The sequence below is a fragment of the Gossypium hirsutum genome, chromosome D09, assembly GCF_007990345.1.
Source record: "Gossypium hirsutum isolate 1008001.06 chromosome D09, Gossypium_hirsutum_v2.1, whole genome shotgun sequence".
Taxonomy (NCBI): Eukaryota; Viridiplantae; Streptophyta; class Magnoliopsida; order Malvales; family Malvaceae; genus Gossypium; species Gossypium hirsutum.
Genome location: NC_053445.1, coordinates 52517867 through 52538196, shown reverse-complemented (window position 1 = coordinate 52538196; position 20330 = coordinate 52517867). Strand labels below are relative to the sequence as shown.

The window sequence follows — 20330 nt, the reverse complement described above, 5'->3', positions numbered from 1 at the left end:
TAAATAAGTGTCCAAATTCAAATAAATTTGGACATTCATCTGTTCGGGTTCATTCTAAACGAGATTTTTGAATTTTTTTATTTTAATATTTTATATGCTGTGTGGCATACCTCATCATCATACTTTTCTATGTGCCATGCCATGTGCCAACTTCTCATTCATTTTGTCAACCACATAAGGGTTCATTAATGGTGGTCAAATCAGTCAACAATGTTTTTGTTATTGGAGGACCTAGTAGAATTTTTTTTTTTACTAAGAGCTTATTTGAGTGTATCTTTTAAAGACTTAATTGATGGCTTTTTTTCGGATAAATTACATTCAAGGTTAGTAAATTATTAGTAGGTTTACGTTTTGATCACTTAACTTAAAGAAAAATACACAATGGTCCTAGACTATTTGAAAGTTTTCATTTAAGTCACTTGGCTATTAAAATTGTTGTTGTATGGCATTCTCCATTTATACCGTTTACACTAATCAAAAACTTTTCTCCCCATTTCTCTTCTATAGTTCAATTTTTTTTATAAAACAACTTTAAATATCACGAATCTGTGAGCCAAAATTCAAACAACATTTTTCTCTAATCTCTGACATCAATCGTCAAATCGACCTGAATTTAAAATATGTTCTTCTCCTTGCCGATGGGTACTAATCCGCCATACTGATCAAGAAATTGTCTCTTGGAGCTCACTAATCGAATTAAAAAAAACAAACTTAATAACTCAGTGACTTAAATAAAAACTTTTGAATAGTTTAGTGACCGTTTTGTTACTTTTTGAAGTTGAGTGACCAAAATGTAAACTTACTAATAATTAATGACTTTGGGTGTAGTTTACCCTTTTTTACCAAGAACTTTTCACCTTTTAAGTCTAAATATAATAAAAATAAAATTATTTAAATGTAATTTTAGTACTATAATAAATAATAAAGATTGTTTTTTGTCAATTTAATTTTTTTTCTAAAATCTTGCTTTATATATTTTAAATAATAATTCAAATAAACTAACTTTATACATATAATAATATTAATTATGTTTATAAAATTCTTATATATATATACATATATTATAGACAATCATAAAGTTACATATTACTTACATTATATACAATATTTTTATTAAACAAAAACATCTATATCAAGTTTTTATTTATGAAGCGAATTTATGTTCAAAATAAAAGTATTTATTATTTATAAAAGATTAATATTATTTGAATCTATCTAAACTTCAAATAATTATAATTACAAATACAAATAATATATCCAAATGATTATATTTGGAATTAATCATTACAGAACACGATTAGATTAGTAACAAGAATATATATGAGTTTAGACAAAAATAAAACCCGAAGAGAATCCAAAAAAGATGAAAATTACCCTTTCAAAATATATTAAATAAAAATAGGGTTAATTTTACCAAAAATCTCAAAATTATCTCTCAAATTTTAAATTGAATTTTAAACTTTAAATATTAAATTGATTCTTCAAAGTATTAATGAGCTTTAATTAAGATATATTCTATATGATTCTTAGATTAGATTTGATTTAATCTAAATTCTATTCTGTGTAGACTCCATCCGATTTTATTGTGAGTTGATTTCAAATATTGTTTTTATCTAAGTTCCATCAAGTTTATATATTGCCACGTTTATAGTTTGAGCCTTTTAAGGAAAAAAATTTGATGGAAAACCCCACCTCACTTTACAATTTCTTTTCCCACCAAGGGAAAGTCTTGAATATTATATTCAAATGGAATGTATATTGATCAATTTCTTAAAATTAAATATTAAGTAGGTAAATTTCTTGTTCACATAAAATAAATATTAAATAAATTTTAGGGGTTACAAATAAAAATTGTAATAACTTTTAGGTTTAATGCATTTCGTTGTTCCTCTAAAAGTTGGTCATGTCAACCTCGATTGTCAAACTGTTGGTAATTATCTTGACAAGCAATGAATTTAATTCTGCCATTGGCGACTCAATTTTGGCTTCCTTGAACTCCTCCTCACATGCAAATACATGCTCCATGTTGTGGCTTAGCTCCATGCTCAGCTCGTTAGCATCACCCATAGTGATTGCATCAAGGATTCTTTGTTTGCTTTCTAGAATGGCATTGTAGTTATTAATACAAGTTTTAAGACATAAAGGGAGGAGTCTTGAGGTAGGGGGATTCATTGAAAGCTCGTAAGTCTTGTCTAACACTTCCTTAGTCTTGTTATGAATTGCATCAATCTCAGCTTTGAGAATAGACATAGGGATCATGTCAACATTTTCATCTAAGAATGAAATAATTGATGTTAAACATTCGATGGGGTAGTCAGTTTTTTCACAAATTTTTTGAAGCTTAGGATTGACGTCGATAGGTAATATAGAAAATGCTTGATCTTCTTGGGGTTTAGAAAAGCTAAAAGATTGGGTGTCGAATGATGATGGGGCTAATGCTACTGATGCGGAAGTAGTAGACATAAAAAAGAAGATGGCGAAAATGGGGATTAAGTGCTTCATATCCATTGTCTTTTCTCTTAAACGATGGAGATTGAGAAATGAGAAGATTGAATTCTATCAAAAACAAAGAACAATGATGAATTTAAACTAGTTAAACCGAAAATAACATGTTGGTTAAGGGTTTAGGGTTGTTTTTCAGTGCATGATTTAATCATGCTTGGTAGGTAGTTATGAATGAGTTTAATTTTATTGTATTATTTTATTATTTAGGTGTTTTTTTTTGTTGGTTTTCATTTCTATCCGAGTTGTTTTATGGTTAAATTTTGTTTGAATTATAGTTGTATGACTCTTGATTTTGCTATTAATGAATTTATTTTTTATTGAGAAAAAAAACATTTTGGTTCGAATTGTGTTGGACAATCTAATTTTAGTGTAATTTATTTTTGTTTTCTTACTATTGCTTGCATTCAAATAACTTTTAGAGAATATTAGGGAAAGTAAACTTTTTTGTTAATTTTTGTATGATTAGGATTACATTTGTATATTTTTTAGTATTTTCTATAATTTTTATGATTTTAATTAGTTTTTTATATGTTGTGTGACGTTATTATATTTGTTTATGTGGCATGTCATGTGTTAGCTTCTCATATCGGTCAATGATGTTTTTGGTATCTGAAGGACTTAATTGATTTTTTTTCATTAAGAGCTCAATTGAGTGTATCTTTTAAGGATGTAATTTTTTTATCCAAATGTCAATTTAGTAATATAATAAATAATATAGATTGTTTTTTGTCAATGTATAAGTTTTTCCAAACTAGTGTCTTATATATTCGAGATAATAATTCAAATAAACAAAATTCATATAATAATTATATAATAATATTAATTAGGTTTATAAAATTCATATATATATTATAATAATCATAAAAATTACATGTAATAAGCAAATTTTAGTTATGTTATATACAATATTTCTATTAAACTAAAATATCTATATAAAGTTTCTACTTTACATGAAGCGAATTTGTATTATGTTATCATTATATAAAAGCAAATTAATTATTACATTCAGAAAAAAATTATACAACGTCAACATTATTTGAATTTGTCTAAACTTACTCGACTTGAATAGGTACAAATAAAAAAAGACCCGAGTTCGAGAAAATCTAAGCCTGAATTAATCCGATTCCAAAGACAACCCGATACCAGCCCTCCCAAATATGATAAAGTTCATCTCAAAATAACATCCGAAAAGAATCCAAAAAGGATAAAAAAGTGTATACCAAAATAGCATATACCATTTCAAAATATGTTAAATAAAAATAAATTAAGGTTAATTTCACTAAACATTTCAGAATCATCACTTAAATTTTAAATTGATTATTTAAAGTATTAATGAGACTTCAACTTAATGGCTCATTGCGAAGAGGCTTTAGCTTGATGGTAGAAATTTTGAAATATTATATTTGAGTTCCATCACGTGCAATTATTAATTCAAATTTTATTCTAATCTAAGCTCTATATATCCAAATTTATTTTGATTTAATTCCCCACTTGTAAATTCTATCCAAATTTATATATTATTGAAATGATTTTGATGATAATTATTTTGGATAGGATTGAAAATTATTTTTTAATTAAGAGTATGGGCTTCGATGCTTCACTACGTTTATAGTTTGGGCCATTTTAATGGAAATCGCCACCCTACTTAACACAATTGTTTGCACTCAGTGAAGTGTAGAAATTTCATTAATAACAATGAGTTATAGATAAAAATCTATGGATGTGTATGGGTCAAATTCTTAAAATTATGGGTTCCTAAAAAATTAAATAGATACAAATATTTTTCACATAAAATAAATATTAAATAAAATTTAGGTGTTATTGTAATCCTGTGCTTACCTTCAATAATACATCATCTTATTGAGAAAGGATTGGAGGGTTACAAATAAAAAATCAATAATTTGTAGGCTTTTTCTTTAGTTGTTTCTCTAAAAGCAGATAATGTCAATGGTCAATTCTGTTATTAGCGATTCAATTTTAACTTCTTTGAACGCATCCTCACAGCCAAATATATTCTCTACATTGTACCTTAGCTCCATGCTCAATTGGTTAGTATCACCCGATGAAATGGCATCAATGATTCTTTGTTTGCTTTCTAGAATGGCATTGTACGTAGTTATTAATACAAGTTTTAAGACATAAAGGGGGGAGGAGTCTAGAGGTAACGGAATTCATTGAAAGCTCGGAAGCTTTGTCTAAAGCTTCCTTAGTCTTGCTGTTAATTACATCAATCTCAATTTTGAGAACAAACACGAGATTTATGGCAACATTTTCATCTAGCAGGAATGAAGTAGTTGATATTAAATATTAGGTTGGGTGGTTAATTTTTCCACAAAATTTTTTAAAGCTCAGGATCGACGTCAATAGGTAATATAGAAAATGTTTGGTCCCCTATGAGTTTTAAAAAGCTGAAAATTAGGCGTCAAATAAAGATGGGATTAAAGCTATTGATACCAAAGTAGTAGACATAGAAAAGAAGATGATGACAATCGAGATTAAATGCTTTTCTCTTAAAAGTTGGAGATTGATATTTTTCCCACTAAGTGAAAGTCTTAAAAATTTGTTGAAAGAAATGAGTTATAGAAGATAAGATTCATGCATATTATATTCGATTTATTTTCCGCTAATTGAATATTAAAAATGATGTTTCAATTTTGATGTCCCTCCTAAGGAAGCATTAGAATTTCCTGAAGCAGATAAGGATGGGGATGCTTTTACCCCTCAGTCAATTCTAATGTAATTCAGTATTACAGATTTTTATTCACACACACAAAAAAAAAACGATGTTTCAATTGATTGTTAATCCATATGGTATATATATTGGTCAAATTCTTAAAATTACAAATTCTTAAAAAAATAAATAGATAAAATTATTGTTCACATAAAATAAATATTAAATAAATTTTAGGGGTTACAAATAAAAAATGCAATAATTTTTAGGCTTAATGTATTTTGTTTGTCATTAGTTTTTCCTCTAAACTTTGACCATATCAACATAGATCGTCAAACTGTTGGTAATTATCTTAACAAGCAATGAATTTAATTCTACTATTGGCGACTCAATTTTGGCTTCCTTGAACTCGTCCTCACATGCAAATACATGCTCCATGTTGTGGCTTAGCTCCATGCTCAGCTCGTTAGCATCACCAATAGAGATTGCATCAAGGATTCTTTGTTTGCTTTCTAGAATGGCATTGTAGTTATTAATACAAGTTTTAAGACATAAAGGGAGGAGTCTTGAGGTAGAGGGATTCATTGAAAACTCGTAAGCCTTGTCTATCGCTTCCTTAGTCTTGTTATGAATTGCATCAATCTCAACTTTGAGAATAGACACCGGGATTATGGCAACATTTTCATCTAGGAATGGAATAGTTGTTGTTAAACATTCGATGGGGTAGTCAGTTTCTCCACAAATGCTTTGAAGCTTAGGATCAACATCGTTAGGTAATATAAAAAATGTTTGGTCCCCTGGGGGTTTAGAAAAGCTGAAAGATTGAGTGTTGGATGATGATGGAGCTAATGCTACTGATGCGGCAGTAGTAGACATAAAGAAGAAGAAGATGACAAAAATGGGGATTAAGTGCTTCATATCCATGGTCTTTTCTCGTAAACGTTGGAGATTGAGAAATGAGAAGGTTGAGTCCTATCAAATAACAAGGGATGATGTCGAATTTAAACTAGTTAAACCGAAAATAACATGTTGGTTAAAGTTGTTTTTCAGGTGTTTAATATAATTATGCTTGGGAGGTAGTTATGAATGGGTTTTTATCATACTATTTTATTATTTAGGTGTTTTTTTTTTGTTGGTTTTCATTTCTATCGGAGTTGTTTATGGTTATATTTTGTTTGAATTACAGTTGTATGACTTTTGATTTTGCTATTAATGAATTTGTTTTTTATTGAGAAAAAGAATATGTTTATTTGAATTGTGCCAGATTATCTAATTTGAATATAATTTATTTTTGTTTTCTTATTATTACTTACATTCAAATACTTTTTAGGGAAATATTAGGGAAAGTGAATTTTTTTTTAACTATAAATTATCAATTTTTGTGTGATCACAATTACACCATAATTAAATTTATGATTTAATTTAGGAAAATGTTACATATGGATAGGAAACTTATACACAAATATAGATAACAATTTTGATAACATTTCTTAGTCCGGGTGGGTTTGGATAAGCGGTGGAGTGCGGTGCGGTGTATTTAGCTTATTTTTTGTCTCACGTTACAGTATCACTAGAGTATTTAATTTTACAGCCACCGCTGTTTTTACACTAACCACAGATAAACGCACCACCCGTCCAAACTCACCTTGAGGTTATTATTATCAAAAATTAAATTACATAATCTTTTTAATATTTATGTTTGATTTAATGAAGAAATGCTTATGTTAAAATTAAGAGTATGGGCTTCATCACGTTTATAGTTTGGGCCTTTTTAAGGAAAAAATAATAATGGAAATAGCCACCCACTTAAGATTGTTTCCTTTCCCACCCAGTGGAAGTCGTAAAAATTTATTAACTGCAGATTCGGAAAACGGAAGTGGAATTTGAAGCAATGAGTTATAGAAGGTAAGATTATGCATATTTTATTCGATTTGATTTCCGCTAATTGTGCATTTCATATTGAATTTTTTGAATTTTTTCCCTAATTTCTTGGTGTATTTTGAACATTAAGTTGATGAATTGTTCGAGAATGTTGCAACTTTTTTCGAAATTAGTAATAGAATTATTATTATTTTGATGGCTTTTCAGATTTCCGCTTTAATTTTGATTGTGACTTAGTTTGATCCCTTACGTTTCAGGGATTTTGATTGTTTATTTAGATTTAATTCTATTGAATTTGTTAACTTATTGTAGTTTCTTAGATTAGCATTAAGTTGATGAATTATTCGAAAATGTTGGAACTTGATGAAATTAGCAACAGAAATGATCCTTTGTTTTTGTTTTCCCTGAAGGATTTTCATATATTTCAGCTTTGCGTGTAGCTTTTAGCTTGGTTTGATCCCTTAGGTTTCTGGGTTTTTGACATGGCCTCGTAGAATAGTCCTCTTACAATCCTTTCAAAAATCAATTAATTATGTTGATTCGTTAAATTCCTTGCCTATGATAAGAATTGTAGTGATGGAGTCGATTCTCTGCTTGAATTTTTGCAACCAAGAAAATTCATATAATTGATTTGATCTCAGTAGCTGACCTTTTTTATGTTTTTCTTTGAATGCTTCTCCCAGTCAATCTTTCATCAGTGAGAAGTTAAGTCTTAGCAATGTTGTGTTTCAATAATTTGATTGTAATGATATCAAGATTCTCATATTGCTTTTACTCTGTTGTTTGCTTTTCGGGATGGACCTGATAATCACTAACGTGATGTGGTAACATCGATTTTTTTTCTTTTCCACCTTATATTTTTGCGACTATGTTGAGAGCTTCATTATTTCCATTCATGTTTTCTAAGTTATGGCATGACCCGTTATTGTAAAGGGATCACCGCTCTTCGAAATCAGCTCTATTTGATGGCCTGGATAATCTTGAAGAAGGTGGTATAAGGGCTTCTTCATCTTTCTCTCACGATGTTAAGGACCATGACAATGGCAAAGCTATAGAGAGCTTGCATGACAGAGTTGCTTTTCTGAAAAGAGTAAGTTCGATCAAAGAGGATTTACATTTCTGTTTTATTGACAATTTGCAACTTGTTAAATATTAAATATATATATATAAACTTTTGCTTTCTTTTCGAGTCTCAGTGAATGGCCTTGTTAACAAAGTTAGATGCTTGAATTTTATAGGTTTTTGCCTTTAGGACATGTAATGAGCTCCTCACTGTCAACATGCATTGGCTGTTCTACCTTTTTCTTCTCACACTAGTTTCATAACACTGCATATTCCAGCATGAAGTCTTCTATTTGTTCGTTTGTATTAATGGGCTTATGTTAGTTTGTGCAAAGTCTTGTGCTCCTTTACTTGATCAATAAAATTGTTCTATGGGAATTTTATTAATCATTCTTCACTGAAGATGTCCTAAATTTTATGGTTTGTACTCATTTGGCCAACTATTGATATGCCTAAATTGTTTGTAGTTAACAGGTGATATACATGATGAAGTGGAGAGTCATAATCGTATGCTTGACCGGATGGTGCGTAATTGCAGCTGTTAAACCCAAAACTTCAACTTTCATGAAAAATTCTGGTTTACTTGTTATTTAACTGATTTTGTTGTAAATCAGGGCAATGGCATGGATGCTACAAGGGGCATAATGTCTGGCACCATGGATCGGTTCAAGAAGGTATCTAAACAAGTTTTGCGCTACTATTTTAACTTCATGTTTGTTTAATTCAGTTTCTGATAAAAATTGGCTGAATATTATGAGGCTGCTGCTCTATAGGTGTTCGAGAAGAAGTCCAACAGGAAAATGTGTACACTGGTGATGGCCTTCGTGGTTTCCTTCTTAATAATATACTATCTCTTTAGGTAAATGGCATATTTAGTTCATTACTGTCGATTGTGAATTCTCGTGCTTTGTGCTTTAACATAGGCGCTGTCATCTCTTTTGCTTTATCTGCTTGAAAGATGTTTATATTAACGACGAGTTAAGGTACTAAAGTTGATTGCATGATTGGTTGAACCTACTTGTCGGTAGTTGGAACCTTTTCGTTTTTCAAGTGATCAATGGCATTCTTTGAATGTTATAAGATCTTATCAACTCCAAAAAATTATTGCACATCCTTTTGCTTAATTGATTATGACCACATGTGTACCAAAACAAGATTCATCACTTGTATACAAGGGGAAGAGCGTGTTAACCGATAGGCTTCATTAGGGAAATGCTTAAGAATAAACAAAACGTACAAGGCATGACATTATTGAGTATTTTCTTGAATGAATCTTTGCTGTTGCTGATAGTTTCCTTGTATGCAGGATGCTTCGATATGTCCGTGGTTGAAGAAACCACAACATTCTTGGAAGTTTGGTCCGTATACGAGAACCGAATGTCTGTCAAAGGCACCAAAAAAATCCCATTTCTTTTCTTGAGAATCTGGTACTGCTCGCAGTTTGCTAGCACGGTAGTTCATTATAAGAAGAAATTCGAATCGCAGTTCAACTGGTTTAAGGCAGGCAGCCCCCCCCCCCCAACATTTGAATGTTGTAATGTTGATTTCAGCAGACAATTGTTTTTTTACCAAAGAAGTAAAAAAACAGAAAAAAATGAGAATTGAAATTTAGATATATAGCATATTTATAGCTCCAATTGTTGTAACATGTTAACTATGTTAGACTAAAGTTCTTTCAATTTCATGGCAATGCAACGTCCATAAAGTTGGGTAACATAATAAGAACACAATTAGACTGAGATAAAGATTAAAATTACTTTTTATTTTTTAGAAATAAAAACTAAAAAGAACCTATAACTTTAACTACAGCCAGAATTTATTGGCCGGTCGAGATTGTTACAGTATATTGGATGAATCTCTTTATTTCCACTGTCAAGATCACTTTTGATAATGACTGCAACAAATTATAGAGTTGTCTTTAATGAAGTTTAAACAATAGTTTTTCTTTCTTTTCTTTTATTTTCTATTAATGATTTACCCAGTAAACCTGAAGGTGGATTTTTATAATTTTATATTTTTTAAATAAGTTTTATAGTATTTTTGTTTTTATTTTTAAATAAAACAATTGCAAATGTTGAGATTTGAACCCATATCACCAACATTTATAAAAAACAATTTCACCATTTTAATCAAAGCTTTATTTTTATGTTTTTATACATTTTAGTTATTACAAAAACTGTTTCACCTACATTGGTAATGTCGTTGATTGAATTGGTATCACAAGTTAACGCGATATTAACTCAAGAAAAATGACAATCTCATGATAAACAATTATAATGTATTTAATATTTTTAATACGATGTATTTAGCTATTTAAATTTCCTTTTACTCTCAATTAAAACTATTTTTTTTATTTTGTACGTATTGCATATTTGTTAAACCTTATATTTCATAATTTTTTGTATGTAATTCGTAAATACACACATGTTTTCTTTTTACATGGTTCCCACACATAAACATGTAATAGAATTTTTAGTATTATATAATGTAATTTAAATCTATAATGTAAGCATTTAAAATACTAAATATTAAATTAAAAAGAACATAATTTTTTTAATATTAAGAGACTAAATTCCTAAAATAAAAGTATAAGGACTAAATTCTAAATTTGTGAAGGGTATAAAGACTTTATGACATATTTTAACTTAAATAAAATTACAAAAATTTGAATCATGGCCTTTCATTTTGTCCCCCTTTGTTTATTTGTAGTTTGCACATAATCTTTTCAATCTATGATTTTCTTCAAGTTATTTTCTTCTTTCATGTAAGTCATTTTCCTTACATAAAATAATACCCGTTTAAGTGAAGTTGGCTACTTGGGGGTCCTAAATTGCAAGGTGTTTTAATGGTGGTGTTATTATTGCCTAGTGTTATTATTGCCTAAGGGATCTACTTTGTTTTGAGTTGACACAAAAAAGGGTTAAAGTTCATATGATCATGGTTTGTTTGATAATGGGGTACCAATGGCTAGCTAGCAAAGTGCATGTCTATGGTTAAATGGATGTAGAAATACCTTCTTGAAACTAGGTACGGTGTTTTAATCAAATATTATGATTATATATATATTTAAATATTTGTAGAATAGATTGGGTTATAGTTTTTACATAATCTATACTTTAAACTCAACTTAATTTGAAATATTGGTCTCAAATTTTGTTTAAGTTCACTCATATTTATAAATATCTACCTCAAGTCTATTTTAGGCATGTCTCTATTTTTCAGATTTCAAAATTCAGATCTAATTCTTAACAATATTAACTTTTTTTGGGTTAAATTTGTTGGTATAACATTTTGAAATAATAATAATAAAACTCACTTAGTAGCAATCTATTAAAAAATTAATTTTGTAATGAATATGAATTTAACAAAATACTTTTAATAGTATTAGCAGTTAAATTTAAATTTTGATCTTAAAAAATTAAATTTTTAGAAATAAAAATATAAAGGTTAAATACTAAATTTATAAAGTAGAAAATTTTAATGCAGATTTTAACCTTTTATTTATTATTTTAGGGTAATTTACCAATAAAAGCCTTTTTTTTAAAAAATGACCGAAATGGACCCATTATTTAATTATTTACCGGAATGGTCCATTTTTCGCGAAATCGCATCCACGTCAGCACGATGTCAGGGTACGCGCCAGGAAATCGCATCCACGTCAGCGCGAGTTGCTGACGTGGAAGCAAATCGCTCCCTCTAGGACGCGATTTGCTGACGTGGGATGAGCAGTTTATGTTTTTTAGCTTGGAAAACTTTGAAAGGCCATAACTTTTCGCTCGGTTGTCTGATTGAAACGATTTTTTTTATTTCGAATAACTTTTTGAGATCTACTCGCTAACAAATAAATAAATGATTAAAAAAATAAGGAAAACAATGATTTGAATGTTTCAAAATTCAATTTTAAATTGAAAAAATCAAAATTTAGAGGCAAAAAAGGATCTTTTTCGACGAAAACTGCAGCAAACCACCTTCGGCAGTTTGTCAGCGCGTAGATCTCGAAAAGTTATTCAAAATAAAAAAAACCGTCTCAATCGGACAACCGAGCAAAAAGTTATGGCCTTTCAAAGTTTTCCAAGCTAAAAAATATAAACTGTTCATCCCACGTCAGCAAATCGCGTCCTAGAGGGAGCGATTTGCTTCCACGTCAGCAACTCGCGCTGATGTGGACGAGATTTCCTGGCGCGTACCCTGACATCGCACTGACGTGGACGCGATTTCGCGGAAAATGGACCATTCCAGTAAATAATTAAATAATGGGCCCATTTTGATAATTTTTGAAAAAAATGGCTTTTATTGATAAATTGTCCATTATTTTACAAAAGCTCTTTCTCTCTCATTTGCTTCCTCAGCTATGTTGGGGCACGAGAAAACGACGTGCTCCCAACCTGCCCACCCGCACGCCACCCCACGAAACCCTAATTCCCATGCTCACCTCATTTTTTGCCATTTTATTACAAATGACCAATAAAATTCTCCAAAAATTTGAGTTTTATGTTGGAATTTTATTACACATAATATATTATTTATGGGCTTTTAATTTAAAATTTATTTCGAGTTAATGTCTTATCATATGTGAAGTTTTGCTTAAATTTATTTTGATTTAGATTAAAATATTATATTTTCTTTTATACAAGGATCATTCCATTTAAGTTATCAATTTAGCCTTGTTTTGTTTTATTATCAAATTTATTCGAATGTATATTATTTGTACTCGCAAATGTGATTTTATCTAAAATTTTAAAAATTGCAAATGTAATTTTATCCAAAATTTTAAAAACTGGACTAATGATTAGACTGAGTAGACTATCAATTTTTAATTTATCAGTTTGACCATTAATCCAATAATAATTAATTAATTAATAAAAATTACTTAAAATTTTAAAAATATACATTAAAAATGTATAAAATCAGTTCAATCGCCAATATTTCGTCCTAATATTTTATATTTTACCCGTTCCAAACGATCACTTAGAAATTGATTAAACCTTTTTATCTGGCATGATAAATCGATCAGATCAGGCTAATCGATCCAATTCTAATAACATTAATTTTACCTAAAAAAAACTATAATATAATATATGGAATTTAAAACAGCACAAGTATTATATGAATAAATAAATTTTTAATTCATATAATATGATTTTTTTGAATATTTATGATATAAATTATTAATGTATACATGAATGATGACAATTACTTGGAAATTCTTATAAATCTTGAATTAAAATTGTTTTTATTATCATTTTAGTACATTAGTTATACAATATATTGTTTGTATAATAATTTAATGGTGTAGAAAAGGAAAAGTTAATAATATATGAACATGATAATTAATATAATAATACACACACTCTATAATAAATTATAGTAATACACACAGGCAGCTAATAACTCCCCAAATAAATAAATAAATAAACACAATACAGTTTTCAAACAAGAAAAGAACATTTGATCCAATCTTGTCTTAAGTTTTTTTGTATACTCTTTTTTTTTTCTTTTTTTTCTTTTCTGAGTTCTTTTAAATACTGCATAATTTTATATCTCTCATTGCTTTAGTTTATATATATATATATATTTCCCTTTCCTTTTCTCTCTCTCTTTTCTTCTCTTTCTCTGTGTTTGATGCTATCAAGGGTTCTTTGATTGTTCTTCCATCAAATAAATTCTTGGTTATCGTTTGATCTTGTTCATCCGTCTTCATCACAGATTAAATTTGATTCCCCAGTTATGGTGTAAGGTTAACACTGTTGAAGCAGCTATTTATAAACCCTAATTTTTTTTTTCTTGTTGAATTTAGCTATTTGATCTTAAAACCTTCGACCCAGTTCTTGTTTTTGTGTGTTGGATTTAGCTTGAAACGCTGGCGAACCCTTGGTGGGCTAATCAGGTGAGCCTACCGGGTATGGACCCGGCAGGCAATTCACCAGCTTTAAACAAAAGTGACCTTGAAATCTCTATGAACGATGCTAGCAAAAGTAGAACCAACGGAAGAGGGGATGATGATGATGAAGATAGGGACACCGGCGATGAGCCTAAAGAAGGAGCGGTCGAGGTCGGTAACCGAAGACCCCGAGGTCGTCCACCGGGATCCAAAAACAAGCCTAAACCACCCATTTTTGTGACAAGGGATAGCCCTAACGCGCTCCGTAGTCATGTTATGGAAGTCGCAAGTGGAACCGATGTAGCCGAGAGTATAGCCCAATTCGCTCGGAGAAGACAACGTGGAGTTTGCGTGCTTAGCGGCAGCGGCTCGGTCGCCAACGTTACCCTAAGACAACCGGCAGCACCCGGCGCGGTGGTCGCCCTTCATGGAAGGTTTGAAATTTTGTCTTTGACCGGGGCTTTTCTCCCCGGACCGGCTCCACCGGGATCGACAGGGCTCACCGTGTACTTAGCTGGTGGTCAAGGACAAGTTGTTGGAGGAAGTGTTGTCGGTTCACTTATAGCAGCAGGGCCTGTTATGGTCATTGCAGCAACTTTTTCCAACGCAACTTATGAAAGACTGCCTTTAGAAGATGAAGAAGAAGTTGTAAGCGCCGGTCACGGTGGACCGATGCAAGGCGGAGCAAACGATTCACCTCCGGCAATTGGGAGTAGCGGAGGCGGCGGTTCACACACAGGTCTGCCTGATCCATCTTCACTTCCAATATACAATTTGCCTCCTAATTTACTCTCAAATGGAGGGCAACTAGGGCATGAACCCTATGGTTGGACACATGGGAGACCACCTTATTAATAAAATGGAGAGACTATCTTTCATATATAATTAGAGAGTGCGACAACTTAATTAAGGTCTTACAAAAAAATGTTTGTGTAATCTGTATTGAAAAACTAGAGAGATTGGGAGAAAATTTAGCAAAAAAAAAAAATAATAGACAAGTGAAACAAGATAAACAATCTTGGGGGATTTTAATGTATATTAAACTCTCTTTCCCTTTGCTTTTTTTTTTCTTTTTTTAATGTCTGCAATAATAAAAGATTATTTTAGAGGCTACTTTTTGAAATTGTTAATTTCCATTATTGATATGAAATTTTCATATGAGATAGGGTTTTTTTTTTTAATTATGCATCATGGGTTAGACATGTAAAAGAAATATGTAGCTGTGCACAGTGCATTTTTTTTTTCTGCAGGGAAGAAGGTATGTTGATGTTATAAAGATTATTGGGTTTTTAAAATATAAATGGTTTCAATGCTTTGGTTAATTCCACTTATTGCCCAGAATACTGCCCTAAATTTCATGTCTTGTTTTTGTGCTTGATTATATATAAAAGTATGTATGTTTGTCTGGGTCTTAATGTCTTTCATACAATTAAAATTTAAATTTGTAGTATAAAGTAAAACTTCCTTTAAAACTAATGTTATTTTATTCTATGAATAGACTGCAAAGGATATCAACAACATAAAACTATACATTCTGCAGGAAACGAAAAAACATAATATATATATACACTTTTTATCCTTTTTTCTGGGAATTTTGAATTAGTTTTTTAATTTTAAAGAGAAACATATAACATATATGTATTTGTGTATAAGTATATATATAAAATAACCCTAAAAATAAGAGAATAAAACACAAATTTCCTAAGTCAAATCATTTGATCTTTCCTTGCATTATTAAGCTAAAACAAAAGAAAAAGGGTTTTACCTGAGACACTCTTATCATTTTATTTATTATTTATTAGCATGCAAGGGAGCAATAGCAAAGCCCTCCTGCATATCAATGAGCTTTGGAATTTGCCTTTAATTACCCCACATATTAGACCTAACCAACGCACCCTCTTCCATTTGCAGTATGCCTCTTCTGTCTGCCATTTTTTATTAGCAATTTTTTTCCGCCTATCCATTAAATTCAAAGTCAAATGGCGGAATTTGATAAATACTAAAAGATAAATTACATTCTTCTTCCTTTGCTCAAAAATAGATAAATTAATCATTATACATTAAATTGGTCTTTTCTATTAAAATTTCATCCATCTTTATTATTAAAAACCGGTGATTGACAGAATAATTAGACACACATATGTAAGGATCAATTTTTAATAGTAGAAAAATTGATGAAATTGTTACATTTTTTAAGTAGAGAAAAAAAAATTCTACCTTCTAATACAAAAACCTTCATAATACTTTTACCATACAATAAACTAAAACCATTGTAATTTTATATGTATCTTTTACTAGCACACTATCAAGATATAATTTTTTTAATTACTTAAGGCCTTTGTCTAAAAATAAATGATTATGTCACATATATGCCAAAACTTTCCACAATTTTGATTGATGGTCTGTTCGATAAAATATTATCTAAAATTGAATGAACAAACAAAGCATTTTGTATAAAATAAGTGTTTGGCTATAATATTCAACAAATTCCATAAAATATGTATATTTATACAAGAAAAATTGTTCTTTCCCTACTTCAAGCTACCTTAATAATTGTCCAACTCTTATTTTAATAACCGTGAGCAGATCAGCTTATTTTATATCTGGAATCTTGGACAAGAGATAATGTTAGGAAATTTATATGATATGGATCCCATTTCCTACCTTGCAATAAATTTAATCTCTTTGAAATGAGAATTTATTTTAAGGAAAAAATGTATACTTTTCCTTAAATTTAGTAAAAGTAAATTGTCGATTAAGTCTTAGTTCAATTAGTATCGTTATTGTTACTATGCACTGAAGTACATTATCTTCTTATATAAGAGTTGAGGAAAAGTTATGAGTAATTCTAGGTATTGTATCAAAAAGAACAGATAAAAATTTATAATGAAATTAATGTTAGAAAAAAAAAGTAAAATTAACTTATTAAATTATTTCAAAATTATGTAAAACAATAAATAAATACTCTTTCCTTGAAAGGTGATTAAATGTTTGGGACTTGAAGTTCTTTAATTCCTGCAATAAATGATTCATTGTACCATATTTTAGACCAAATGAAAGGGAAAAAGTTAGTCAGGATTTGATCGTGTAATGTAGTCAAAGGCAATTTAATTTAGAAGGATGTAGATGGCTCTAAAATAGTAGCCAGAGAGGAGTTTTTGACAGTTTAATTTTTGGGTTAATTTCCCGATTGGTCATTTAATTTTAGTTCACTTTTTACTTTGATAATTTAAAAATAATTTTCAAGTAAAATGAGATGAAATTTATGGTTTAGACAAATTTTAATATTTTGGTCCCCAAAGTCTTAGTTTTTTTTTCTGGCTGAAATGTAAAATTCATCCTCAAAACTATACTAGTTTTCCCATTTAGATACCTAAGGCAATGGTACTTAAGCTATCGATTCCGTCTCATTTTACATCAAAACATGATACCAACCAATGCGAACATGACATGTGAACATTCTTATTAAACATTTTTTTTAAAATAAAATGAGACAAAAGTGATAATTTAAGAAGAAAATTTTATATACTTAAATGGAAATGATATAATTTGGAGACCAATTTTGTGTTTTATACTAAGCATTATCTAAATTTAAATATATCCTAATTATCCACAAGAACGTGATAGTTGATGTGTGGAGATGAAAATCTTAAAGGTGGATAATGCAATTTTTATTCTCACCTCTCTTTGTCGTCCATGTGGCTTTTAAAATTTTTTGAAAGAATGGAATTGGGATTTTAGAAAACAGTGGTTTAATTATTTCTGTTTTTGTACTTCAAATAATTATAACAAAATACATTATTTGATTTTTTAAATGCGATATTCTTTTATGTGTTATTTATTTTTATTTAATATGATAAGTTATATATGGTGGGACCTAAAAACAATAATATTAATTTTAGGATTGATTTGATAAAGGTAATTAATTGATAATATTTTAGTTAATAAAATAAATTTAATATTAATTGTGAATTTGTTTAATTTTGTGATTAATTTGTTAAATAGAGATCTATGCATGTGATTTTTTTTCAAATTTTAAGATTTATTTGATGAAAGTTAATTGCTAATATTATTAGTTCATTATAAATTTTCATGCACCAAAATGTCTAATTTTTACTAAATACAAATATCACAATACTTACATTAAACATAATGTGCAAGCCCTAATCCTAATTAACAAATAAATCAAATAACTTGAAAGGAAAAGGGTGTAATCTTTTTGTACTTCCCATTAATTAAAGCCCTAATCCTGACTAACAATAAAAAACAACTATGGAAAGAAGATCATATTATAATTTGATTTTGCTGATGACGGTGCATTATCACGTGTTTTCATCAGCAATCAATTTCTTAATCAAAGAGTGCTTGAAAAGATGCAAAACTTTATTTACTTAAGGATAAATCAGTTAATCAGAAATAAAAACACACATATAAATATATAATATAATCTTGTTGACGGGATGAAACGGCAAGGAGTGTAGGATGGTTATGACCGCGGTTCATCTTGGTAGGGCGGAGAGCCTTGTTGTCTAGTGATGGAAGAAAGGTGGAGAAAGTGACTAAAAGATAACGAGTGAAAGGTGTTTGAGGTGCCTGTTGGTGTGTTTCTTGACCTTTTTAATGTCGTGAGTAGGCATATATATATATATATGTGTCACTGTCTTATCATAGAGGCAATGATATAATCTTCTAGGTTGATGATATAGCATTTTAGGATAGTCGAGTAATCAATTAGTGTAATGTTTCATGTGCTCCAAGTAGAGATAACATGTTCTAGGCAGGAGTAGCCTACTGTGAAGTTATTTGGTGTTAGAGGTCCACCTAGTGCAAGGTTCGCTTTGTGGGGACATAAGTGAGGCTCGCGGAGGTAATATAACAAATCTTGTACATTAGAAATAAATAAAAGAAAAGAAAAAATTTTTGTGGATAACACAATTTAGGAAACAATTTTCTCTTCCAAGTTAGTTTTAATTTTTAATTTTGGAAGGGCTCAAATTTTAAATTAGGTTCTTAATGTATTATTATATCAATCTCATTAATAGTTTGGGCATTAAATGTTGGCTCAAATATGATATGGAGTATATTTAAAATATATAGGTCAAATTGGAAATACATGTGTATCTCCCACATGAAAGGCTTATATTTAACTTATTAAAAAAATACTCCTAAATTTTAATGATAATATATGGTTTTTTAACACGCCAAATCCAAAATGTCCATACCATAGGTACACATGCGTTTAAAATTTGATCCATATGTTTTAAAAATGCTTCATGTCATATCTGAACTATAATAGCTCGATTTTCAGTGATATCGAAAACAGTGGTTCGAGACCACGAAACCCGACAAATGAGCTCATAAATTTTATTATTTAATATTTACGAGCCAAATGAGATTTTTAAAAGATTTTTGAATTTGTAAGTTTGTGGTTATAAGGATTTATTAGTTAATTAATTTTGAAAAAGAGGTATTGAGACCTCGGTGTTATAAACCGAGCCGTAAATATTTTTATAAATAATTACGGGGTGTAAATAAGGTAGTAGTAAATCTTCGTTAGGAAATTTTAACATTTTGGTAGTCAATTAATTAAAAAAGGACTAAATTGAAAAATGTGCAAAATTTGCTAAAGTGATAAATAATCTAAATAGTAAATAAAGAAGGACTAAAAGGGAAAATAGACCCATATGAATGGCTGAGGCAGCATAGCATGTAAAAAATCAAGGATTTTATGTGAAATAAGGGCAAAATTATAAATTTTGCCAAATTAAAGATAAATAAATTGGAAATTGAAAATTCTAGACAAATTCATCATCATTTTCAGCTCAAAAACAGCCATTGAAGAGGGTTTAAGCTGGTTTTTAATATTTTAGCTTCATGTAAGTTTAATTCTTACTTTTTCCTTAAAATTTTTATATTTTTGTACTTTTACAACTAGGTCTAACTTACTATTTAATTAGTTTTTATTTTGTTGAAAGTTTTGGAAGATACCATTGATAAATTCATATGATTTTAGTTATTAGATGATGAAATTGAGATGTTGATGGGTATTTAAAGGTATTTTATTAAGGAATTTTGGATGAAATCATGTTTTACGGATTAATTTGTAAAGTTGTTGAATTTATGTGAAATTCTGAAATTTCATGAAATTTATGGGCTGCTATTGACATATGTGAAAGTATTTAGGCTTGGAATAAGGAATAAATTACATGAATTTTATTATCCGAGCCTAGGGACGAAATCATCATTTAGTAAAAGTATAGGGGCAAAATAGTAATTTTTCCTAAGATGTGAATTGGATAGAATTGAATGTAAATTGTATTAAATTGATGT

The 20330-nt window shown here is 29.5% G+C and overlaps 3 protein-coding genes across 3 annotated transcripts; 2 read left to right on the top strand and 1 right to left on the bottom strand.

Moving 5' to 3' along the window:
• Positions 1-1890: 1890 nt before the first annotated feature.
• Positions 1891-2508, bottom strand: LOC107929063 (uncharacterized). The gene has a single exon (XM_016860401.1). It carries the CDS (start codon positions 2506-2508, stop codon positions 1891-1893), a length of 618 nt encoding a protein of 205 aa, XP_016715890.1.
• Positions 2509-6933: 4425 nt separating this feature from the next.
• On the top strand, positions 6934-9833 carry LOC107929062 (bet1-like SNARE 1-2). The gene is made up of 6 exons (XM_016860400.2): positions 6934-7081; positions 7991-8147; positions 8587-8643; positions 8734-8793; positions 8893-8978; positions 9426-9833. Exons 1-6 carry the CDS (start codon positions 7068-7070, stop codon positions 9448-9450), a joined length of 399 nt encoding a protein of 132 aa, XP_016715889.2. The 5' UTR covers positions 6934-7067; the 3' UTR covers positions 9451-9833.
• A 3823-nt stretch (positions 9834-13656) lies between these two features.
• Positions 13657-15113, top strand: LOC107929012 (AT-hook motif nuclear-localized protein 20). Its single transcript, XM_016860334.2, has one exon. It carries the CDS (start codon positions 14022-14024, stop codon positions 14853-14855), a length of 834 nt encoding a protein of 277 aa, XP_016715823.2. The 5' UTR covers positions 13657-14021; the 3' UTR covers positions 14856-15113.
• Positions 15114-20330: the final 5217 nt, after the last annotated feature.